Consider the following 26573-nt stretch of genomic DNA (forward strand, 5'->3'; position numbering starts at 1 on the left):
CTTTGGCAGTGGTACAGTGGGAGTGGTGACCCCCCTGGGCATGCTTGGAGGGGATACTTAAGGGGCAGACACTGTTTTTCGGGGTCCTTTGCCTCGTGGCCCTCCTGGCGCGTGGGTGTGTGTGATTTCAGTCTCGGGACCACGTTGGTCTGAGGCTGTGTTCCTGTCAAGTAGACCTAGTTATCCTGGCTGGGGCCTATGCGTTGGAGGTGATCCTGTGCTGTCTGTCCTGCGGGAAGAAGCCACTCAATGAAGGAAGCCGGTGGAGGACCTGTCCTGGAAAGGACCGATCGGAAGGCTGGTACTTTGGGAGAGGCCTGGTAACTTACAGTGCCTTGCGAAAGTATTCGGCCCCCTTGAACTTTGCGACCTTTTGCCACATTTCAGGCTTCAAACATAAAGATATAAAACTGTAATTGTTTTTTGAATAATCAACAACAAGTGGGACACAATCATGAAGTGGAACGAAATTTATCTGATATTTCAAACTTTTTTAACAAATAAAAAACTGAAAAATTGGACGGGCAAAATTATTCAGCCCCTTTACTTTCAGTGCAGCAAACTCTCTCCAGAAGTTCAGTGAGGATCTCTGAATGATCCAATGTTGACCTAAATGACTAATGATGATAAATAGAATCCACCTGTGTATAATCAAGTCTCTGTATAAATGCACCTGCACTGTGATAGTCTCAGAGGTCCGTTTAAAGCACAGAGAGCATCATGAAGAACACGGAACACACCAGGCAGGTCCGAGATACTGTTGTGGAGAAGTTTAAAGCCGGATTTGGATACAAAAAGATTTCCCAAGCTTTAAACATCCCAAGGAGCACTGTGCAAGCGATAATATTGAAATGGAAGGAGTATCAGACTACTGCAAATCTACGAAGACCTGGCCGTCCCTCTACACTCTCTACTTCCTTCACAAGTTTATGCAGCGAAAATAAAGCCTACAGTTGAAGATTTTACATCTTGTGTGGACACTCCAATTCCTACAGATTTTCTTCCCTAGACAACGAACTTAGAGGTAACGTGCAAACCCAAAATCTAAACCAGCAGCTCCTTCGGGGGTAGTGCTACAGCTGAATTATAGAGGAATTGTTTGAACTAGATGGACGTGTGTTCGTTTTTCAATCAGACTATGTAAGAGTCAGAAGATCAGAAGGATCACCTTCCTAGCACATCTGATTGGGAATAGTGGAAGACTGGGAAGTAAAGTGGTAGACAACGCAGGTTGGTTAGAACATGCAGTGGTCATACATGTAAAAGGGACAGATGCCAAAAAATGTTGCTCCACTGAAGATGGCTGAAGGGTGAATGTGTAGAGAGAATGCAGATTTACGTGTTAAATGAACGTGAGGAGGTAGGATTACGTGGATATTATCAAAAAAAACCACTGTGTCTAATAAAGAGGCAGTTTCAGATTTAAGTTTTCTAGTAATCTTTTTTCTGTACAGATTCTTTATAACACAGCGATTGTCCTTTGCCACATGGGGCAATGGGACTCTGCACAGGAGAAGCTCACTGGGGCTGTCAGCTATTTGCCCAGCGAATCCAAAAATGCCCCGTTGAAATCAGCCTTGGACCATGTTCAGGTGAGCAATTTTTTTTTGCCCATTACTATAATTCACCACAGAAAGTCTTACATCTCATACACATGATCGGAATTTCCGATGGAAAAAGTCAGGCGGAATTGTATACCCCATCTGACTTTTTCCGTCGGAAATTCCGACGGAATTAGAAAGAGAACAGGAAAAAATTATATCGGAAATTCTGTTTGTCTCTATGGAACTTCGATGGGGAAAAAAACACGCATGCTCGTAAACAATTTGACGCATGCTCGGAAGCATTGAACTTTATTTTTCTTGGCTTGTCGTAGTGTTGTACGTCACTGCGTTTTTGACAGTCGGAATTTGGTGTGTCCGTGTGTATGCAAGACAGATTGAACAGAATTCCGTCGGAAAAACCCGTCTGAGTTTATTCTGACGGAAACTCAGATCGTGTGTATGGGGCATTAGAAGGTTTATGTAGAAGATTGCAGTGGTGTCACCCACAATATCCAATTCGGTTTTGACTGTTACATTTCCCTAAAGAGAAACCATACTTGTTTTGTAAAACACGTCCCCAGGGCACCGGACGGCAACCCCCCCCTTTTTTTATTTATTTTTTATATAAAAAAATGTTTTTTTATATATTATTATTACTATTATTATTATTATTAAAGGGCCCAGAGGTCTCCAGGACCCCCGGATGGCAACCCCCCCCCCCTTTTTTTTTTTTTTTATAAAAAGATTTACATTTTTTTTTTATATATATTTTTTTTTCTATTAAAGGGCTCAGAGGTCCCCAGGGCCCCATGTGGCAACCCCCCCTTTTTTTTTTTTATAAATGTTTATTTTTTTATTTTTGTTTTAATTTTTTTTTTAAATAAAAAACCCAGGGGTCCCCAGGGCCCCGGATGGCAACCTCCCTTTTTTATGTATTTTTTATAAATGGGCCCAGAGTTTTTTTTTTTTCTTTTTATTAAAGGCCCCCCCACTTCTCAATTTCAGGCGGCAGCACCCCCCCCCGGTTCTCTGCTCCAGGGGGCCCATGCCTTAAGCTGTGTAAGGGGCCCCAAAATTCCTGATGGCGGCTCTGCGCGTACCTCCCAACACGCACGGATTCTGCGGGACTTTCCCACACAGACAGCTTCTTCCCGTAGTCCTGCGAAAGGGTTAATTTTCCCACACTGCAAGAGGAGGCAGCACGGAAGCAGGAGGAACCGGATCGGTGTGTGAAGGGCTGTGGCTGCTGAAGGGAAGAAAGCCGACAGGTGGGCTAATGACTCCCCCCCGCTCCACAACTGCAAACCCCCCCCCCCCCCAGGAGGAACCGGAGCGGTGTGTGGATGTCTGCTGAAGGGAAGAGAGCCGACACATTCCGTGCACAGTTGAGAGACACCCCCCACTCAACAACTTCAATTTGCCCCACCTGCTCAACAACTATGATCCACCCCCTCGCTCAACATCTTCGACCCCCCCCAATTCTTGGCTCCAGGGGGCCCCTTCAACACTCAAGCCCAGGGGCCCCCACCACCCTAAGTCCTGCCCTGCCCATAGGGGAGCGCGGCTCTCTGGCAGGTCGGTCCCTGCACAGACCTGTGTGCAGAGACAGACCTGTCATCTGCCTGCTCAGCAGGGATCGACGGAGCGATCCCCACTGAGCAAAGCAGAGCCTGTACATGGACACGTCTGTGTGAAAGGGCTCTAATTGATTTACTAAAACTGGAGAGTTCAAAATCTGGTGCAGCTGTGTATGGTAACCAGACCGGTTCTAATTCAGCTTCATCGATTAAGCTTTGACAAACAAAAACCTGGAAGCTGATATATTATATCATATTTGAACATATACAGTATCTCATAAAAGTAAGTACACCCCTCAAATTTTTGTAGATGTTTTATTATTTCTTGCATACTCTCTAGAATGAACGTTGCTACCCTCTAACGCAGTGGTTCTCAACCTTCTAGTGCTGTGACCCCTTGATAAAATTTCCCAAGTTGTTGGGACCCCTAACAGTAAAATTATTTTCGTAGCGTGGGTTGTCGGCACCCAAGCCATGACAAGTAATTTGTGCCCCTAACCCACGGACATTTAGAGCCCCCTGAGTCCCTTCCACTTGTACAATATTAAAACCCCTTATGGTACATTTTAGGATGTACCCCTCTCTCTATGTTCTCCTTTCTTTCCTTTTTATCTCTCTATTCTAATTTCTTGTTTCCCCCCCCCCCATCCCTCTCTCTAGCCGTCTTTCTTGTTCTTTCTGTCCCTTTTTTTTTGTTCCTCCCCCTCTTGCATGTATTCTCTATTTTTATACCTTCTCCTACTCCTTGGGATCAGTGGCAGGGCTGACGGGGAGTTGGGACGAGTGACAGTGCTGGCGGGGAGTTGGGATCAGTGGCAGTGCTGGCGGGGAGTTGGGATCAGTGGCAGTGGCAGTGCTGGCGTTGTGTTGGGATCAGTGGCAGTGCTGGCGGGGAGTTGGGATCAGTGGCAGTGCTGGCGGGGAGTTGGGATCAGTGGCAGTGCTGGTGGGGGTTGGGATCAGTGTCAGTGCTGGTGGGGGTTGGGATCAGTGGCAGTGCTGGCGGGGAGTTGGGATCAGTGGCAGTGGCAGTGCTGGCATTGTGTTGGGATCAGTGGCAGTGCTGGCGGGGAGTTGGGATCAGTGGCAGTGCTGGCGGGGAGTTGGGATCAGTGGCAGTGCTGGTGGGGGTTGGGATCAGTGGCAGTGCTGGCGGGGAGTTCTTATTAGCCAACTTAGATGCTCTTGAAGGTCATCTGCTGATCTGAGAACTGTAGTGGGGACTTTTAATGGCAACTATAATCACAGGTAGTGTTACTTACTGTGTCTCCGGCTTTGTGAAGTCTCATAGCAGTGACACCTATCCTGAAATCAGGAGATAGGTTCTCTTCCGGCTCCTCCCACTTCACATCCCTAATCAGTCAGTTGACTTCTAGTCTCCCCCCCCGCCATGCCATGAACTGAATGGGCTCCAGAAACGGCGCAGCGAGGCAGCAACAGGCTCCAGGAAAGGCTGGGAGAACGGTGCAGGCTTCAGGAACAGCCAAGGATTCAGTGACCCAGGCAAATTTTCATTTAACCCCTGAGGGGGTCCCGACCCCCAGCTTGAGAACCACTGCTCTGACAGGAATTTGGATCACAGCAGCAAAAAATAATAATAAAAATGGAGGCCAAGAGGAATAATAAAAAAAAAATGTTAACTGCTTGCCAACCATATAACATAGATACAGTATATCGCAAAATGAGTACACCCCTCACATTTTTGTAAATATTTTATTATATCTTTTTACATGACATCACTGAAGAAATTACACTTTGCTACAATGTTAAGTAGTGAGTGTACAGCTTGTATAACAGTGTAAATTATCTGTTCCCTCAAAATAATTCAACAGATTAATGTCTAAACCGATGGCAAAAAAAGTGAGTACACCCCTAAGTGAAAATTTCCAAATTGGGCCCAAAGTGTCAATATTTTGAGTGACCACCATTATTTTCCAGCACTGCCTTAACCCTCTTGAGCATGGAGTTCACCAGAGCTTCACAGATTGCCACTGGAATCCTCTTCCCACTCCTCCATGACAACATCACAGAGCTGGTGGATGTTAGAGACCTTGCGCTCCTCCACCTTCCATTTGAGGATGCACAACAGATGCTCAACAGGATTTAGGTCTGGAGACATGCCTGTCCTATCCTTAAACCACTGTATGGTCTTGGCCACAATGCTGCAGCTCAGTTTCAGGGTCTTGGCAATCTTCTTATAGCCTAGGCCATCTTTATGTAGAGCAACAATTCTTTTTTTCAGTTCCTCAGAGAGTTCTTTGCCATGAGATGCCATGTTGAACTTCCAGTGACCAGTATGAGAGAGCAAGAGTGATAACACCAAATTTAACACACCTTCTCAATTGTAACACTAACAAGTCACATGACACTGTGGAGGGAAAATGGCTAATTGGGCCCAATTTGGACATTTTCACTTAGGGGTGTACTCACTTTTGTTGCCAGCGGTTTAGACATCAATGGCTGCAAATGTGCCTAGACTTGATGTATTATGGTCGTGGGGACACGAAGAGTGGGTAGGCGTAACATGATACACGTCCGGGTTAACGAACGGACATTGTATAAAGGGGAGGTTATGAGACCGTGTAGCCAATCCCATTGAAGAAGTCCTGTGCAACAAAACTGGTCTGGGAGTGGTTACACGGCATACTACTCGTGTTCCAGAAAACGTTCGGATTACCGACCACTGAGTGTGTAGTGCTTTGGAGTGAAGAGGAGTACGAACGGAGCGGGGGGTGAGACCTACGGTTAATTTTAGGTCCGCCGAGACCATATTACAACAAGTTTACCGCAAGATTGGTTTTGGTTCGGAGCCCACTGCCGAGTTTATTGTTGAAGTGCCTCTATTTGTTTTGATAGATGTGAGTGCAATGTGTGAAGGTTTATTATGCTGCTTTTAATAAATTAGTTTTGATATACTTCACTATTGGAGCCATTTTATTTTTACATGTGGAGCAACTTTTGATATATAGGAACACTGGAGGAATAGTTTATTACCTTTGGAGACTTTATTCAGCTATATTGCCGAGCATGTGAGTGCAAGGCATGTCCTATTGGTAAGCGCAATTCCTTAGGGTGTGGAATCACTGAGCACTATGGTGTGGTGGAAGGTTTCAAGCAAGATTTCTTAAGAAGATTTTTTTTGGACACTTGGGGCCAGATCCACGTACATGCGCCTATCTTTAGGCGGAGCGTAGCGTATCTCAGAAACGCTACGCCGCCGTAACTTAGAAAGGCGAGTACTGTATTCACAAAGAAGTTACGCCTTTAGTTACGGCGGCGTAGCGTATATCGGGCGGGGTAAGCCCGCCTAATTCAAAAGAGGCTGGTTGGGGGCGTGTTCTATGCCAACTAATCGTGACCCCACGTATTTGACGTTTTTTACGAACGGCGCATGCGCCGTCCGTGAAAGAATCCCAGTGCGCATTCTCCAAATTACGCCTCAAATCGTCAATGCTTTAGACGTGAACGTAACTTACGCACAGCCCTATTCGCGAACGACTTACGCAAACGACGTAAAACGTAAAAAATTTGACGGTATCTTGTTTTCTGAATACAGAAAAAATATACGCCGGAGCATCCTAGAAGTTACGCGGCGTATCAATAGATACGCCAGCGTAACTTCTTTGTGGATCTGGCCCTTTAAGTTTAATTACTTGGAATTTAATCACTTATGGACTTGGCTTGTTAATATTGATTATTTTTTATCACTGGATGAAAGTTTTTTGAACATTTGGTTATATTTATTTAAGTTTCACTCCTCATATATAGCTATTATTATTTAGCGTGTGTATATATATATATATATATATATATATATATATATATATATACAGTATATATATATATATTTATATATATATATATTGTCACAGATTTATTTACACATTTATTTAGGATTGTTCAAGTTCTACTATTTTGTTCATTCAGAATCATTACACAATGGTTGTTGAGTTGAGGTATTTTGAGGGGGCACCAAATTATACAAGCTGTACACTCACTACTTTACATTAAAGCAAAGTGTCATTTCTTCAGTGTTGTCACATGAAAAAATATAATTAAATATTTACAAAAATGTGAGGGGTGTACTCACTTTTGTGAGATACTGTATTATGATATTGCATGATGTATTATGATTTTTATTTCACAATTTTTTTATATTCTTTTACCACTATATTTTCAGATTTTTTCTTTCTTTTCATTTTATGTTTAAAGCCTTGACAATGGATTCCCATAATGTCCCGAAACATGTTTGGTAAAAAACAATTGTTTTGATTGAGAACCATTCTTCTGCCTTTTCCCCCAGAAGAGGTTTGACCCTTCTGGTTTGGGTGAAGGGATGCCCCACCAGGGCCGGACTGGCCAACCGGGATAGCGGGAAAATTCCCGGTAGGCCGCCTGCTTTTGCCTGCTGTCACTGCCTGTCAGTCAAATATAATCAGCGGCGGGCCGCAGCCGCGATCGCCGCGGCCGCCGCTGTTTTCAATTGTGCAGAGGTGACGGCTGCACTGAGTTTCCTGGGGCTGCTTTTTCATACCTGCAGACTGCGGTAGTTAAAAGCAGCCACAGGCCGGCAGGTTGCGGCCGCCATGCTCGTCGCCTCACTTCCCTGACTTGAACTAGTCCTGACGTTTTTTTTTCTCCTGCTCGGCTCCTCCCCGTAGACACATGATCAGTGATGCTGCTCACTGATTAGCTAGGTAAGAACTTACCTAGCTAATCAGTGAACAGCATCACTGATCATGTGTCTACGGGGAGGAGCCGAGCAGGAGAAAAAAAAACGTCAGGACTAGTTCTATCGTCCCGTGCGGCGCCAACACCAGCTCCTAGTACAATGTCTCTGCAGTGTCTGCCCGGTCACGAGTGAGGGGAGAAGTGAACGGCGTCGCCACCCCTCAAGGTGAAGAAATACATTTAAATTCAATAAAAACGATTCTCTATCTTACCATATCTGCACCCCCCCCCCCCCCCCCCCCCCCCCTTCTCTCTCTGTCACCTATCTTTGCTGCCCCTGCAATAAGATTAAAATCTGTATAATAATCTCAGAGAGGAGGGGGGGGTGCACCGTGCAATGCCTCATGAGAGAGATTATTATACAGGTTTAGGTTACAATTTGCACCCCCCCCCTCCTCTCTGTCACCTTGCTGCCCCTGCAAATTGTAATAAAAAAAAAAACGCCCAAAAAATTCCCACCTGTCCTCCTGCGGCTGCCTCCCGCACTATAGCCCCGGCGGTACGGCACTTTACCTGAAAAATTTGGTTACTTAAAGTGGAGGTTCCCCCCTAAAAATATTCTAACAATACATTGAGAAGACTGATTACACTGCGGGTATGCTGTTGTTTTTTTTTCTCGTACATACCTCGTTATCGGCGTTTCATCCCTCGGCTTCCGGGTATGATTCTAGTGGGGCTGGGCGTTCCTAGTTGATTGACGTTCCTCCGACCGACGCATACTTGACGTCACGACTTTCCGAAAGAAGTCGAACGTCGCTGCGCAGGCGCCGTATAGAGCTGACTCTATACGGCGCCTGCGCAATGACGTTCGGCTTCTGTCGGAAAGTCGTGACACGCAGTATGCGCCGGTCGGAGGAACGTCAATCAACTAGGTCTTCTCAATGTATTGTTAGATTTTTTTTTAGGGGGAACCTCCACTTTAACTGATGGCAGTATGGAGGAGTGTGACAGGCACTCCCCATGCTCATTTACGAGTGTGACCGGCCACTCAGCCAGATTGTCATTTGTTTGACTGGAGGAGGCTCCACCTAAAGTGTCAGTATTTTAGCAGCGCTTTACTGTCATTTTTGCGGCGCTATTCAGCCGCTAGCGGGGCGCCTCATAGACTTTGAGCGTCCTGCCAGCACAATGCTAGCGACCCAAAAGGATAAAAAAAACGTCCGCAAAGCGCCGCTGCAGCAGCGCTTTGCTGGCGGTTCAGCACTGCTGCCCATTGATTTCAATGGGCAGGGGCGCTTTAGAAGCAGTGTATACACCGTTCCTACAGGGCCTCAAAGATGCGGCTAGCAGGACTTTTTTGAGCATCCTGCCAGCGCACTACTCCAGTGTAAAAGCTTTCGCATTGGAGTGAGAAGAGAGGCTCTTTCAGGGCATTTTGCAGGCGCTATTTTGTAGCGCCTGCAAAGCGCCTCAGTGTGAAAGGGGTCTTAGACTGCTTTCACACTGAGGCGCTTTGCAGGCGCTATAACGCAAAAAATAGCGTCTGCAGAGCGCCCTGAAAGAGTGGTTCCACTCCAGTGTGAAAGCCCAAGTGCTTTCACACTGGAGCGGTGCGCTGGCAGGACATTAAAAAATTTCCTGCAAGCAGCATCTTTAAGGCGCAATAGGAGCGGCTCCTAAAGCGCCCCTGCCCATTGGAATCAAAGTGACACTTTGCGGCCATTAAAAGCACCCCGCTAGCGGCTGAATAGTGCCACTAAAAATAGCGGCGCTTTACTGCTGATGCCCCAACCGCCCCAGTGTGAAAGAGGCCTTAAAGTCATTATCATGTGCGATTGTGCGTGTGTGCTAAGCAGACGGGGTCGCTGGTGATCCTACTTCCTCTCTCCCCCTGTACAGTGTCAGAGGCACTGGCGCAGCATTGGCAGAGGACTGTATCTATTACAAGGAAACACACTGCTGCGTGTCCCTGACCATCACAGTGCCAGTGAGTGTGACCTGTCTGTGTACCACTGCGTGCAGTCACTCTCTGATGTTCCATTCCACTCTGCCTTTCTGCCCAGTGCTGTGCCCATGATACACCGCACGATTCCTCTGCATTTAAGGGTGCTGATATTACTGCATTTATGGGTGCTGATATTGCTGCATTTATGGCTGATATTGCTGAATTTTTGGGTGCTGATATTGCTGCATTTATGGCTGATATTGCTGAATATTTGGGTGCTGATATTGCTGCATTTATGGCTGATATTGCTGAATTTTTGGGTGCTGATATTGCTGCATTTATGGCTGATATTGCTGAATTTAAGGGTGCTGGTAAGGCCATATTTATGGGTAATGGTAAGGCCGCAATTATGGGTGCTGATATCACTGCAATTATGGGTGCTGCTATTACTGCAATCTTGGGTGTTTTTTTTGTTATGGTTATCTGAAAGATGGGTTTCAAATGTTTTGACAGGGGCACAGTTTCAGTGCTTGCCATAGGCGCCATTTTCACTAGAAATGCCTCTGCTCTCGCCGTTGCACCCTCTCTCTCTCTCTCGCCGTTGCACCCTCTCTCTCTCACCATTGCAGCCTGGCCCCTCTCTGGCTCTCTCATGGATTTCTCTCTTTTTTTTGGGCTGGTATATTAATGCTGTGGGGCTGGTATGAAATTATTTCCAGGGCTGGTTTTCATTCCCAGTCCGGCCCTGTGCCCCACTGCAAAGCAGGATGGCAGAAAAAGTCTGATCAGCTCCAGATGGTAGTAACCTTAGAGTTACTTATCATATCTGTGGGAGTTCTGGGCAGGATGTGCCTGCGGGTAGTGAGGCAAGTGAAGAGGTTTTCTCCTATTACTTAAAGTGGAGGTTCACCCGGAAATTTTAATTTTTAACCTTAGATTCATGCTCATTTTGTCTAGGGGAATCGGCTAGTTTTTTTAAAATCAAAGCTGTACCGTTTTAGAGAGCGATCTTCTCCGCCACTTCTGGGTATGGGCTGCGGGACTGGGCGTTCCTATTTTGATTGACAGTCTTCCGACAGGCTTCCGACGGTCGCATCCATCGCGTCACGATTTTCCGAAAGTAGCCGAACGTCGGTGCGCAGGCGCCGTATAGAGCCGGCTACTCGTGACGCGATGGATGCGACCGTTGGAAGCCTGTCAATCAAAATAGGAATGCCCAGTCCCGAAGACCATACCCGGAAGCGGCGGAGAAGATCGCTCTCTAAAACGGTAAGTACAGCTTTGATTTAAAAAAAACTAGCCGATTCCCCTAGACAAAATGAGCCTCAATCTAAGGTTACATTTTTTTTTTTAGGGTGAACTCCCTCTTTAAGGTCTCTTTAACCTCTTTACCACCGCGCTATAGACAAAACACGTCAACAGAGCGGTGGAGTTATTCTGGGAGGACGTCCCTGGGACGTCCTCCCAGAATCCTCCTCTTGCGCGCCCCCTGGTCGATCGGTACAATGTGAGAGGAGAGGGGGGAGAACAGGTGGCAGCAGCAGCTGCTGTGGCTGGATCTGTGACAAATGCAGTCACAGATCCAGCCATCCATCCCTCCCTGTGCAATACTCTGCAGTACCAGCAATACTCTGCAATAACCCCCCCATACTCTGCGATAACCCCCCTATACTCTGCGATAACCCCCCCATACTCTGCAATAACCCCCCCATACTCTGCAATAACCCCCCATACTCTGCAATAACCCCCCCCCCATACTCTGCAATAACCCCCCATACTCTGCAATAACCCCCCAATACTCTGCAATACCCCCAATACCCCGCAATACCTGCTACTATGACAGAAACAAGATTTTTTTTTTTTTTTTACAGAATTTTCAGTGTTTTTTCTTTTATAGCGCAAAAAAATAAAAACTCAGAGGTGATCAAATACCACCAAAAGAAAGCTCTATTTGTGGAAAAAAAAGGACAAAAATTTCAGATGGGCACAATGTTGTATGACTGAGTAATTGTCATTCAAATTGTGAGAGCACCGAAAGCTGAAAATTGATCTGGTTAGGAAGGGGGTTTAAGTGTCCAGTGGTCAAGTGGTTAATGCTGAATTCCAGGAATTTAGCACCTTTGTAAAAAATGAAGACACACTATGAGTTAAGTCTAGCGAGGTGCATGACTCCTCCTGGGCTTAGCTCCATTATTTATATCTGATAGCTTTATGGTACTCCTGGAGGACAGATTTTGCTGTAGTTCCGGGAGAGCGACGCTGAACCTTCTGAGCTTTGCATCTTGAACAGGAGAGCCGCTGCAGCTAATATGTCCCTTTCCCATCCTCCTTGGTATCAAGTGAACACATTCACAATGTGAGCACTTGGAGGGGCTGAGGTGCTCTGGTGGGGGGCAGAGTGTACAGGGGCTGGAGATCACTGGAGGGGCTGGAGTGCAGTGGGGGAGCCTGAGAGCAGGGGGTGCACCTGAGAGCATGGTGGGATCCTATGAGCACTAGGGGGCAGTAGAAAGAAGCTGGATAGGAGAAGCAGCTGCACGCACAGTAGAAGAATCCATCTCTTTATTTTTCTCCTACAGCCTCTGAATGCCCACAGGAGGGAGAGAGTGAGAAGCAGGCATTCAGAGGCTGTAGTAGAAAAATAAAGAGATGGATTCTTCTACTGTGTCTGTAGCTGCTTCTCCTATGCAGGTGCACGCATCAGCTCCTATCCAGGCGCACACTTACTTTCTCTCCTGTCCCAAACACCGGCGGCCACGTCTCATGCACATCCCCTCCCTCTTCATGGTCACAGGTAACGTGACCTATAGTCTCCGCCCCCCAGCCCGACGACCGAACTGTAATGGCGGCCAGCCAGCCGCGGAGAGGCCGGGTGAGGGGGGGGGGGGGCTCGAGGAGCAGCTCAGCTGCCTTGGCCCCACAAAAACATGCGTCCCGGCTGCCCGCGGCCCACCGGGCAAGTGCACGGTGTGTCCTATGGCCAGTCCGGGCCTGCTTTCAGACATAAATAATAGACATGAGTCACAAAGTCCTTGGACTTCACTTTCTACAACGTGGCTGAATTTGTGGAATTTAACTTTAAATTTTACACAGCAGTATTTACTGAATGCCGGCCATGATGACAGCTTCCTAGGACAATGTCCTTATAATAAGATGATTTTCTCATAGTACACCTACATATGACCTAACCATGGAATGTGTATTCTTCCACAGAAACGTGTTTTGCTCCAACCGCTGCATGTACCAGAGAGCGAGCTCTTCAGGCCAAGGAAGCAGGAAGTCGAGCAGCTAAAATCCAAAGATTTCCTGGGGAAACCAAAGGTGATCTAATCTAGTGACAATGGGATGACTCAGTGTCAAATGTCAACATTCAAACTAGTGGAAATAACTGGTTGGTTTGGTACTAAGTGCACATTCCATACAATTATAAACATTGCAGTCATAAATTCAGTCACTTTGTCAGTTAAAACAATATGTGTTACAGTGCATGTATATAGTTAGCTATTTGCCTGGAAATCATCTTTATCTGTTCCGTATCTAGCAAAAACTGAAATATGAGTTCAGGATTGACATATCTCATTTGTTTATTGCTTAGGTCATCTCCTCTGTGGTTCCAAATGATCAATACAGCGGATTCGAGCCTCTTCGCCCTCAGGTCAGATTATCTAAATTCATTTTGTTTAATTGTCCTTAAAGTGGAGCTTTAGGCAGACATTTGAAGTGTTTTTAAAACCCTTTACAGCCAATTCAGTAATTCAGCTTTGCACATGCTCAGTTGCTCTCTTTTTATAGACACTGACACATATGTTGAAGCCGATCTGCTGACAGCTTTAAAGCAGAACTTAACTCATAACCACTTCATAAAAAATAATGTTCTTTAGTGAGGAACATACATTCCACAAATATAATTATGCTACCAGAATTAGTGTGGGCTGTAAATTGTAATTTTGCTGCAGCCCAGAGCCCCTGAGCAGCAGTAAATCATTAAGCAAAACTAAACCCGCCGATTTTAACAGTTTCAAAAAACAGTTACATTTCTGGAATGTCAAAATTGCTAACTGTCACACATGCTTGTGTCCTTAAAGTGGATGTAAACCCGATTCATGAAATTTGAGCTGGGCACATATATCTGCAGTGTTTTCTTATCTCTCCTCAAAGCACTATGTCCTGTGGCTTTCTCCTGATCCATTCTTCTGTTATCAGTCTGATAACTTCTGACAAGTTCTACAACTAAGATAAAAGCAGCCAGAGTTTTGTGTTGGGGAGGATGCTATAAATAGATTAGCAGAAACCTGAACTATTCCTATGAGCGGAGGTGTGTGCCTTTCCTCCAATCAGCTGTCTTGGCTGTATGACCAGACCTTACTGCAGTGCTGAACGACCTGAACTTTCTAAAGAATATATAAAAAGCACTCTGATTTCTACTGTATTAAAGTGTACAGTAAAACCTTGGTTTGAGAGTAACTTGATTTGAGAGCATTTTGTAAGACAATCAAATTTTTTAAATACATTTTTACATACAAGCGATGTCTTGATGTACAAGTAACGTCATATCACAACTATTAAAGAGAACAGAGGTGCCTCTAAGTGTAGAAATATGGTTACATTTAATGAAGTTATAACATTTAGCAACTCACATGGTTGATGACTAAAACAGGCACATCTAAGTATGCAGGTATCCGGGGTAAAGCTTCAGATCAAACAGAAGCAGCTTCCTTGGCTGTTAAGGATAGGAGGGTTTTCTCACCATAACTTAATTATTTATGTTGAAATTCCAGTTAAAACTTTTTTTTTTAAATAGAGTCTGGAAGGGTTGGAACCTCTGTCAGGTTTCTCTTAGCATATTGTTTTTATCAGATTTTAATGAGGCCGTAAAGGCAAAAATTGTCTTTTTTTTTTTCCTTAATGCATTCTCTGAATTAGGATAAAAAAAAAACGTATAACGTCTGACCCCCCCCCCCCTTCCACCCCCCCCCCCAGTCCCCCTTTAAATACTTGAACCTAAAAAAATTGCTTTACAATCACTTTATACTTAGCCTGTGCAGATATTTCAGGTGATGCCAATGTTACAAAAACCATATGCTATGTGTTAACTTTAGAGCACATGAGCAGAAAGAACACTGCTTTTAGAGGGATGTTTCTAATGCTTTTTTTTTATGTCTATATTAGACATTGTGGGCCGGATTCATGTAGATCAGCGGATCTTTAGATCCGCTAGATCTACCTGGTTTACGATCCGCCGGTGCAATTTAGCGAGGCAAGTGCATGATTCATAAAGCACTTACCTCGCAAACTGCACCGTTGGATCGTAACTCCCCCCAGTGGAATGCAAATTTCGTGGCTAGGGGGAGTGTACAATTTAAATCAGGCGCGTTCCCGCGCCGATTTAACTGCGCATGCGCCGCCGCGAAAAAAGCCCAGTGCGCATGCTCCAAATGACGTCGCTAGGACGTCATTGTTTGAGGCGGGTACGTCGATTGCGGCCATCGGTATTCCCGATCGCGTTACGCAAACGACGTAAAACATGTAAAACTCGGCGCGGGAACGTCGGCCATACTTAACATTAGCTACCCCTCATAGAAGCAGGGGTAGCTATCCGCCGGAAAAAGCCGAACGCAAACGACGTAGAAAACGAGCGACGGGCGGGCGTACGGACGTGAATCGGCGGTTTTCCTCATTTGCATATGCGACGGGTAAAAAATAGCGACGACACCTAGCGGCCGGCGGGAGATTACAGCCTAAGATTCGACTGGTGTAAGTCACTTACACCAGTCGGATCTAAGGGAGATCTATGCGGAACTGATTCTTATGAATCAGTCGCATAGATCCGACCGTGGGATCTCACAGATCCGACCGTCGGGTCTCACAGATACGACGGCGGATCAGGAGATCCGCCGGCGTATCTATTGATGAATCTGGCCCTGTGGCATTTAGATTCATGTTTTAGAGCAGCGTACAAATGAACATTGTGCCATTAGAATTAAATTACATGCATACTCCTTGCGTGCATGAATGTGTTAAATAAATGCATCAGCGCGTCTAAATACGCACCAGACCAAGCATTTTTTTTTAAATAACTGCGTAAATGGGATTATTTAAATACGTCCACGTGCATGCAGCCTAAAGCTAAAATTTAAAGGGGTTGTAAAGGTAAAAAAAAAAATCCCTAAATAGCTTCCTTTACCTTAGTGCAGCAGGGCCGTTGCGACAGGACAGGCCAACCAAGCAATTGCTTGGGGCCCGAGCTGGCATGCTGAGCCCCCCTCCCTCGCAACTCGCTCGCTGCACGGGAGGAGGAAGGAGGATGAGGGAGGAGGAAGAACTAAGAAACCATTTTTGGTAGTGGCCGCTTCTGAACTTGAAAAGACTCGGATGTCATTTCCGACAGCAGCACATCCCCAAGCTTTTCAAACCCGCCCTGTCGTCCATTTTGCTTGGGGCCCCCAAATTCCTTCAAATGGCCCTGCTTAGTGCAGTCCTCCTTCACTTACCTCATCCTTCCATTTTGCTTTTAAATGTCCTTATTTCTTCTGAGAAATCCTCACTTCCTGTTCTTCTGTTTGTAATTCCACACAGTAATGCAAGGCTTTCTCCCTGGTGTGGAGAAAGCCTCTTGAGGTGGGAGGAGGCGAGCAGGAGTATCAGGACGCCCACACAGCTCCTTTCTCTATCTGCAAAGTAGAGAGCGTCCTGACCCTTATAGTAAGCTGTGACCCCGTTGAGTGGATTTTCTTTCACTTCCTGTGTAGACTCTAGGACAGGAAGTAAGTAAAATCTCTCTTTTGTTATGATTTGCATAGGCAAAAGTTCATTCCTTTTTTAAGGTTATTGTTGCGTTGTTCCCTTTGGGCAGATTACTCCTACTTCCTGTGTGCACACAGTTATGGGAAGTAATGTCAACTTGTTCCAGCAGGGATACAAACAGGAAAAAGTCAAACAATCTGGGCTGGAGTTACACTTTAAATGCATCACCAGTATCTCTGGATTGTTTATTGTAATATAGTCTATATCTTTGTTTTTCTCCTTGCAGAAGCCTGGATTTTATGAGCCTTGTCAAGAAGCCATGCAGTGAGTTCTTGTTTAGTTCTTCCAATTTGGGGCTAGTTATCATTGTCTAATACAAACCATAAGAATCCCACTAGAAGGAGCTCCATTAAGGCCCTGGCTATTCCAGGTCCTTTGTCCATACCAGTTGAGTGTGGTTGCACTGGGTGGCAAATATTATGGGGCCTATTTAACAATGTTTTCAGCAAAAATGTGTGAATTTTTCACATAAAATTTTATTCATTTTCACATAGAATTCAATTAAGAAACATTGATACATAGACCCTTGTTTGCCTCCATTTATATAACTACATAATAACATTACTTTTTTCAGCAGGAACATAGGAGAACGCTGTCCCAGCACCTCCATCACTGAATATATGCAAGGGGTGTGCTGAAGGTTCTACTGATACTGGTTGCTGGGGATCTATTGTAGCTGGAGGGGATCCACTTTTGCATAGGGGTCTATAGTTGCTAGGGAAGTCTATTGTTACTGATGGGGGATCAATTGTTGCTGGGGACATCTATTGTTACTAGTGGGGCATCTATTGTTGCTGGGGGTGGGTCTTGGGTTGCCAGGGGGTCAGTTGTTCCTTGGAGAGATTGACGGTTGAGGGAATGGTCTATTGTTGCCGGCTGTGGAGAGATCTGTTGTTGCTGCTGGAGGTCTATTGTTTTGGTTGGGGATATTTAGCTGCAGGTGGTCAATTGTTGTTGTGGGGGGGATCTATTGTTGCTGGAGATTTTATTGTTGTTTTTGGCTGCAGGGGATATATTTTACTGCTTTTTCTTGTTATCGTTAACAAATTCCATACAAATTGTTTGGCACTGTAAAATGATACTTGGTTCTGTATTCTCTATAAAGTACTGGGAGGTGGCCAGGGGGTGGATACAAGGAACGGTCCTTGGAGGTGGGTAGGGGCGAAGAAAAGGGGTGACTCAGAAAGGGGAAGTTCCTGCACCTATTCTTTGAGAAAAAAGCCCTGCATAATAATAATGCACATGTAAAAACATTCTTTTTTTTTTTTACAGAACTCATCAAATTGGCACAATAAATACATATATACACTTATTGCCTCCTCTATAACCTCTGACATCACTTTAAATTGCCCTATTTTATATCTGCAAAGCAGAACACAAAACAAGGAAAATTGGATTTTATAGGTGCAAGATCAAGACTTGACGGGTTTAGCAAATAGCTTCATCAGGATCTCGAGGTAGTGTTAAATGTTTATTTGAATTACATATTATTCAACAGCACCTCTGAACTCCTGATGAAGCTAGCTGTGAAACGTGTCAAGCAGTGACAGCTGGTGGTATATTTTTTTGGGGGGCTGCAATACGTCCGACCCCACCCCCGGCGGTCAGTCACCCCCCTCAATCAATTGATTTGTCCCCGCACTTACCCCATCTAGGTCAGGGGCTTCCTCCAGGGCAGGGGCTTCACCCTGCATCTTCTCCTTCCTATTTTTCACAGCGGTGTGGCTTCCCCTGCATCTCCTCCCTCCTCCTCCTCGGCGGCCAAGACGATCACTTCTGCTCTCAGCCATTCTGGTGTCAGGCCCCGCTTTCTGAGCTGGGATTGGCCAGGAGGAGAATCAGAAAGACAATAGCAAATATTAACTCGCTATTGTCACACAACTGGGTGGGCTCGAGGGTGTAGTGCTCTGCGCCCCCGAGCCCACCCTTTTTGAAGTCAATTAGATCCTCAGACTCTAATCACTTGCTTCTAAAAAAAAAAACATTGGAATCCATGCGTCTGGAACCCTGCATGTAAATTAGAGGCCGTTGCATAAATTAGGGGGTCGGCGCCCCTGCGTTCCGTATGGATGGGCCGCCGCTGGTGTCAAGTCTTGATTTTGCCTGAATGGAAGTTTAAAGAGGAAGTAAACCCTGATGGGTTTTACTTCCTCTTTATTTTTTTTAAAGGTAAAGCATAATGGGCTACTATGCATAGCATAGTAGCCCATTATGTGTCACTTACCTGAAACCAAAGCGTGCGATGTCCCTGCTGGCTGAAAGCATCCATCTTCAGCCCTATTTCTTCCGGGGCCGCGGACATCCGGCTCTGTAACTGGCCGGAGTCGAGCGGGAGCCGCCAGTCCCGGCATGACCCCATCTAGAAACGGCACAGCGTGCCCTTTCTAAAGTGCGCATGCGCCAAAGAAATCAGCATAAGGGGACATTGTAAATATCTCCTAAACCATGTAGGTTTAGGAGATATTTCCAGCACCTACAGGTAAGCCTTAATATAGGCTTACCTGTAGGTGAAAGTGGTTGTACAGGGTGTACAACCACTTTAATGCTTGATGCTTTACTACTGTATTAATATTTATATTAATCATGTGTATTGGAATGTGTTGAACATTCTCTGGCAAGTAATCAGAGGTATTCTATACCTGTGTATAATATATGTATTACACACTTGGCATGGTATATAACCCGCTATAGGCGTTTTTAATGGAAGCTTATTTTTAAAAATGATTGTCGATAAACACTTTTTATCAGTATTTGAATGTGTTTTGCTATTTCCTTGGCGTTTGAACCTATAAAATCTTTTTGCTGATGTTTTGTACATTAAAGCTAAAAAATTTTTATATCTAATTGACTTATACTGTTCTGTATCTGGTGAAGTTAAGGACAGCTGTGCTGGTCCAAATTTTTGTTTGCATGCGATTTAAAAATATGAAAAACCAAATAAAAAAAAAAAATATATTGATTGATTGATTGATTTTTGAGCTTAGTTAGGTGCCAAATGCCCACTGTAAAGTGAGCGTCTACGCGCCGCTGGTGAGATGTTACTTTGAATCAATCCCTGGTGAGGAAAAGAGAGGAAAGAGAAGAGAGGGCGGTGAAAGGAAATGGTATCCAGCCCTTAGGGGAGCAAGAGGAAAAGAGTCATGGAGTGTAAGAGAGAAAAAAAGAAAAAGGGGCAGTGGGGATACTAGAAGAGGGTAGACGACATCATAGATGTCTGAATAGTCAGGGCCGTTCCGGGATCATGGTTATTAGAGAGGCAAGTGGCCCCTTCAATGAGGGGGCGGACTGTGAGAGGGAGAAGGAAAAAAAAAATTGTATCCATAAGCCTGGACGAACAGCTCCATCTTCAGTTTTTTTCTGAAGAGGAGCAGGTTAGGTGTCATCCTAAGTTCCAAGGAGAGGGCATTCCACAGCATGGCACCCCTACTCTGGAGTCGTTTGCCTCCCATGGAAGAAAGTTTAGATGGAATAACTGTGGCTAGATGTTGGGTCTTGGATCTTAATATTAAAAACCAACGTCCGATAGAATATTTGTGATCAAATGACCCAATTCAGTATTTAACCACTTGACGCAAATCTCCTTTTATTGTATGTGGGTATTTTGACGCTAAATACTGTTGTTATGGCAGCAGATAGCTGCTATAACCCCAGTATTTTCAACAACGCCGAGCGGCGATTCACCGAGAGATCACTTTTATCAGGGCCAGGAGAGGGACCCCCCCTCCCGCCTTGTTTTTGGTAATCTCTGCCGCTTATCGGAGTCGTTGGTAGCAGCGGAGACGATCACGTCCTTCCCCCTGACAGACATAGAGCTGAGTGAAGGAAAGATGGCTCCATAACATTGAATGGCGGAAGCGACATCAAACGTCACTTCCACCTAATGGTCTTAGAGGGGAAATTCTATTTTTTTTGGCCAAAAAAATTGACATTTCATTTTTTTTTATTGCATTTTACTGTAAATGTTAGATCTGAGGTCTTTTTGACCCCAGATCTCACATTTAAGAGGTCCTGTCATGCATTTTTTCTATTTCACAAGGGATGTTTATATTCCTTGTAATAGGAATAAAAGTGACCATTAAAAAAAAAAAAAAAAAGAAGCACAGTGTATAAAGAAAAAGTAAAATAAATAAGATATTTTTTTTTTTTAACCTCCCTGGTGGTATGATTCTTTCAGAAAAAAGGTGCTGAAACGGTACCATTATTTGCAAGGAAATTTGGCGTTTTATACTGCAGGTCTGTTTTTTTTAGGTATAACTCACTTAAATCTGACCAAACAAGAGACTAGTAGGCATCCCGTGTATGACATTTTTTTAAAAACAAAATTATAAATTATAATATAAGAAAATAATTATAATAAAAATTATTCAATAATGTAATCGACTCAAAATCACTGAAATTTGCTCAGTTGCAGAATTGTCGCTGTCATTACTTTTATTTTTTTATGACGAATTTCCCCACAAATCGCTATCGCACAATTCTGCAAGTGATTATAATTTATTATCGCTGTTTTCTAGCTGCTCTAAAACCATTTTTGACATAAAGGGACACTTTTGGTTGCTATGGACAATCTCCAGTTTCCAGGCAGAAAGAACCGTTTTTATTATATAAAAGTACATGCAGGACACTGGGCAGACCACTAGGGACACAGGGGTGTGTGTATTTTTTACATACAGTACTGTAATCTATAAGATTACAGTATACTGTATGTAATGTGTTTGTTTACATTTTTGAATTTGGTGCCGTTCTCCGTCCCCGTGCGTCGTAACGTCGCAGGGAACGGAGATTGGCGGCACAGGAGGACACTGTGTGAATCGAGCGAGGTCCCAGGGACAAGGTAAGTAACTTTGTCTGCTGCTGCAGCGAGGCAAGCACGAGTCTGGGGGTTAAAGAGCCCTGCCCCGCTGAGCTCAAGGGCAGAAGCGAACGCACCTGCATATAAAAACAGTGTTCAAACTACACATGTGAGGGATCGCTGCGATCGTTAGAGTGAGAGAAATAATTCTAGTACTAGATCTCCTCTAATTTTTAAACATCGCCTATGGAGACTTTTAAGGGTCAAAGTTTGTCACCACTCCACGAGCGGGCGCAATTTTGAAGCATGACTTGTTGGTATCAATTTACTCGGCGTAACATTATCTTTCCCAATATAAAAAAAAATTGGGCTAACTTTACTGTTGTCTTATTTTTTAAGTGTATTTATTTTCCCCAAAAAATGTTGCTTGTGTTGCGCTACCCCCTCAGGAGCCGCTGATTGTTGTTGGGATCGGCATATTAAGTTACCTCTTACTGTTGTCCAGGGGTTAAGTTGAAAAATAGATTAGTGAGCGAATGTCCAGACAATGAATGAAGGTTTTTCTGAATGCTTTATTCTCGGCCCAACATGGCCAACATCAACATGAGGTAGAGAGAAAAGGTTGATGAAGCAATAGAGAACCCCGCAGTATCAGGCCTGGATATGAGAAAGAGCAATCCTGCTCTCAGTAGTAGTAGATACAGTTCGTCGCCACTCTAGCCAGAGTGGGTGAAGTGCCTCCGGACAGACTCCTGCCACGAGCCTGGCAGCCGAAGCGCCACTTAAGGTTGCTGGGAGGAACAGACCTCTGCCACAGGCCTGGCTCTAGGGACCTCTGCCACAGGCCTAGTATTTGGATGAGCTAAATGGATTGAGCGAATCCTCCCAGTAGATTAGATTACGGTCACCGCATGACAGTTGAAGTGCACCTGTCAATGTCCCGGTTACCAGATCCCCGATGGTTCGTCCAAGCCCCTCAGACAACCCGCCTCTGAGTTCTCCTTGAGTCGATCCCCCACCGTTCAGCACATAGCTTGGGATATCTTCAATAGAGACCCGGGGACCCAGCAAGTCACTGGGGCCCCTTTCAGCAACATGAAGCCCTGCGTAGCATGCGACCCCGGCCTGGTAGGCCATATCGCCGGGATCCGTTGGATGCGCACACCCTAAAGGTGGGTGCCGCACCTGGAACCCGTGAAGAACCAAAGAAAATGGCGTCTGCCACATATATACTCTCCCCCAGCATGCCCCGCGAGGGAAAACTCCTCTCATAGGCTGCTGGGGAAAAGCGGCTCTGTCAGAACCCCTCTAGCGCCAACTGTCGCCCAGAGGTGGGGTCGGCACCCCTGGAGCGCAGACTGACCTACAGGACAGTTCAGGAATGACAGCAGCCCAAATTTAACAAATTATGAATGGGAGCAAAATAACTCTCCCATTCCCCACTAACTTTAGCGTAGTGCCCATACTGAAAGTAAGGGGGCGCTACACTTGTAACACCGCTGCGCAAATACGGTGTGACATAAATCATTGCAACGACCGCCATTTTATTATCTAGGGTGTCTGAAAAAAAAAATACATGTTTGGGGGTTCTAAGTAATTTTCTAGCAAAAACAAATGATTTTAACTAGTTAATGAGCGTGACTTTCCTATTACTGTGCTTAGGGACTCTTCTAGAACGCTGAATTAATTAACATTCTGTAACCCCTACAGAGGTCGCGAGGCTGGCTATCATCGCGTTTTAGTCCATTATTACCCAGAAAATTCCGGGGAGGTGGCTGTGAAGGCCAACAGCATTGTGTACATCCTGAATAAAGACGGTGACTGGGCTACTGCCATCCACGACGGTCAAGTAAGTAAAGAAAAATATATACATACTAAACTAGGTGTTTTTTCAGCTCTTTTAGCCACCCTTTGGGCAACTTCTGCTAATGTTGTGTTATGGTGAGCATTGCATGTGTGTGTTTGTACTTTGGACTTTTGTGTGATGGACACACGATCGGATAATCCGACAATACACAATTGTTGGCGGACAATTATAAATCATGCTATCCCACATTTGTTGGCGGAAAGTCTGACAACAATTGTCTGATGGAGCATACAAACGGTCGGATTATCTGACAACAGCCTGTCATCACACAATTCCCGTCGGATTTTCAGATGGTGTGTACAAGGCTTTAGACAAGGCATTCACCAGTTTCCAGCTGTATATCTGTGTGTGTGTGTGTGTGTGTGTGTGTGTATGTGTATATGTGTGTGTGTGTGTGTGTGTGTGTATATATATATATATATATATATACCGGTATATATATATATATATATATATATATTTATCTATCTTCATAATTTTTTATTGTCTCTTACAGAAAATCCTCATTCCCACCAATTTTCTGGAACCAATAAATGCTCCTAAAGCTGATATGACGGTAATTAATTTACAGTTTTATTTGACGTGCATAGGTCTAACATGGATCTAGAATGCTTGATTGCACAAGTGTATTAAAAGATAAGTCCACCCAAACAAAATTTGAGTACAAAACACAAACCATACACCATATGAAAAGAAATATTTAGATTATGAAATGCTTTTAACCCATATATCGGTGATTGTTCATGTGTATCAGCTGTTTCTTTGACATGGGTTGTTTTGGGTGCGGCTCGATATGGGTGTACCTTATAAATAACTGATGCTGAAGTCATACCAATGTTGTGAGCCAGCACGGTATATCCGTGTGAAACGTTAACCTTAGTCCTGTATTGTCTGTCTGGCATAAAGATTTCTTTCAAGCTAACATCTCGTTCCAGCGTGTGGGCACTGTCTTTTTTCTACATACAAAATTTGAGTTGTAGATGGATGCTATTGTGTTGGTTAGGTGAGAGTAATATTGGCATTAAAGTGATACTAAAGGTAACTTTTTTTTTTTTTTTTTAAATAAACATTTTATACTTGCCTGCTCTGTGCAATGGTTTTGTGCACACCAGCCCCAAACCTTCTTTTCTTTGGTCCCCTGTCGGCAGTCGTGGCTCCTTCCCTCTGCTGTATGCCCCCATAACAAGCAGTTTGCTATAGGGGCACTTGTGAGTGCTTGCTCCCATGCCGGCATAGCTGAGTCCTGGACCTCCCCCTGCTACCTCCTCACTGGCCGTGACTTACGCCAGCAGGAGCCAATGGATCTTGTTGCTGTGTCTGAGCCAATGAGAAAGCAGAGAGCTACTGCTCTCTTGCACATCACTGAATTAAGGTCGAGCCCAAGTTAGTATAAGAGGGGACTGGGGTGGGGAGCTGTACAGTGAAGGTTTTTTACCTTCATGCATAAAATGCATGAAGGTAAAAAAAAAAATTCAGCCTTCAGAAATATTTAAATTTTTTTGGGGGAAAGAGTGGTTAGGTGTCGCAGAAGTCACACATCAAGTCAACACCTGCTGTCTGATGCTGATGTTGATGATGCACCTGGAGACTCCTTCCCCATGAGCAAGCTCCAGTGAGCGGAGTGAAACATGTTGGGGGTGTGGCCTAGTGGGGGTCAGGCTGAGACTGCAATTCACTATCGTACAGAGGGTCTTGACTTGGTGTGCGGCTCCTGGGACACCTAACCACTCTCTATCATTGCCTGGGGCATAGACAAGCTCCCTTCCCGGCCAGCACTCTGAGCAGCTCACACTCATATCTTGGTTCACAAAATTTCAGGGGTATTTGACGAGATTTTCAGGATTTTATTAGCTGTTTAAGACTAAACTTACCCATTCACACCACACAAAGCGCAGCAAAGGAGTCCTTCTTTACTTACTGTGATAAAATAGAATAAGGCTGAGTTCACATCCCTCCACTTCTACTGTCATACATTTTTAATGGGTGTTTGGTTTATGTTCTTTAACGTGCATTTTACGTTCATTTTTACATGCATTTTACACGCGTCTTTCGTGAGTTGTCCTGTGCTTCCATAGACTTTAATATGCCAGAAAAACGCAGGTACATGCATAAATATAAGATGTGCCTAATTTTTTACAACACAGCGTAACACAGCACGCATATGTGAATGGCCTCATTGATTTCAATGTATTTTCATGACATATGTATTATTATGCGCTGCAAAATAGACTTAAAACTACACATGTGTGAACCATGGAGTTGGGGAGCACATAGAGTATTATGGATGCTGTACACCCCAATAGTGTAACAATAAAATATCAATATCAAAAAGTTTTTATTGTACAAATATTTAAAATCACACAAAGATTTCTTGAAATGTCATGGATATGCAGTAATGTTTGTCTGTCAGCTTACCTCTCCTCCATGTGTTCACCTTTATAGGCCAGCCACTCTCACCTGGCTGCTTAAAGTGGATGTCACAATGTAGGGGATACGATTTCCTATGATCTGTGCCCAGTCTTGCCACACAGAGTTAATCCAGCTCTGAGCAATCCTCTTTTATTGTTCAGTGAAATAAAACGGACTTACAGAGAAAAACCTTAGTCCGTTCCGCCCCCTTTCTGTGAATGACAGGTTATTTACATATCTCATGCACTAGCCTGAGACAGAGGCATATCCTGTGTAAAAAGTTCACAATTCACATCCCCCTCCCCTCCTCTCCCTTCCAGATCTCCCAGGATTGGCTGCATTTACTGTGTTTTGACTGGATGTTTCTATGTTTTGGTTTCTTTATTCATTTTTTCCAACATTACAAACAAATAAATAAATAAATACACATTATTTAAAAGACGCACATTATACAAACACTCATACACGGTCTCAATATAACCCCTTCATAAATTTGACTAATATTTATTTTAATTGTTATTATTATAATGACATATCCCCTTATCTCATACACATCATCCCCAATCCTATGTCTTCTGACTTCTCCATCTAAATTAAGACCAATGTCGGGAGATAATAGGTTAGGGAGAGATAGGGACAGGCGGGAGAAGGACAGGACATGGCCAGAGAGGGTAGAGTACCAAGGAAAGAAGGAAAAGGAGGGAGAGATATCGGGGAGAGGAACCTTGTCCCCCTCCTCAAAGAAAAGAAAAGTGATATCTAAATAAATGTATATTGCTTTGGGAAGGCTTTCACGCCCAAGCCTATATATGTGTATATAAGAAGATTCTCAGTGCAAGTGGAGGAATAAGAGAAGAAAATAAGGGGTAAAGGGGGGATAGAGGGAAAACTTACGCCCCTCTATAGAATTCCTGGGCATGTGAACACTCTAATATATAAAAAAGAGAAAAGAAAAAAAAAAGGG

The 26573-nt window shown here is 44.5% G+C and overlaps 1 protein-coding gene across 2 annotated transcripts in view; it reads left to right on the forward strand.

Moving 5' to 3' along the window:
• NOXA1 (NADPH oxidase activator 1) overlaps positions 1-26573 on the forward strand; it is a 66632-nt gene that overhangs the window by 28081 nt on the left and 11978 nt on the right. For both annotated transcript variants that reach the window (XM_040324502.1, XM_040324503.1), the window contains 6 exons: positions 1455-1592; positions 12951-13058; positions 13333-13392; positions 16768-16805; positions 23044-23182; positions 23697-23756. In XM_040324502.1, coding sequence (XP_040180436.1) covers positions 1455-1592; positions 12951-13058; positions 13333-13392; positions 16768-16805; positions 23044-23182; positions 23697-23756 — 543 coding nt within the window. The remainder of the gene's footprint in view (positions 1-1454; positions 1593-12950; positions 13059-13332; positions 13393-16767; positions 16806-23043; positions 23183-23696; positions 23757-26573) is intronic.

Source organism: Rana temporaria, chromosome 9 (genome assembly GCF_905171775.1).
Source record: "Rana temporaria chromosome 9, aRanTem1.1, whole genome shotgun sequence".
Classification (NCBI taxonomy): domain Eukaryota; kingdom Metazoa; phylum Chordata; class Amphibia; order Anura; family Ranidae; genus Rana; species Rana temporaria.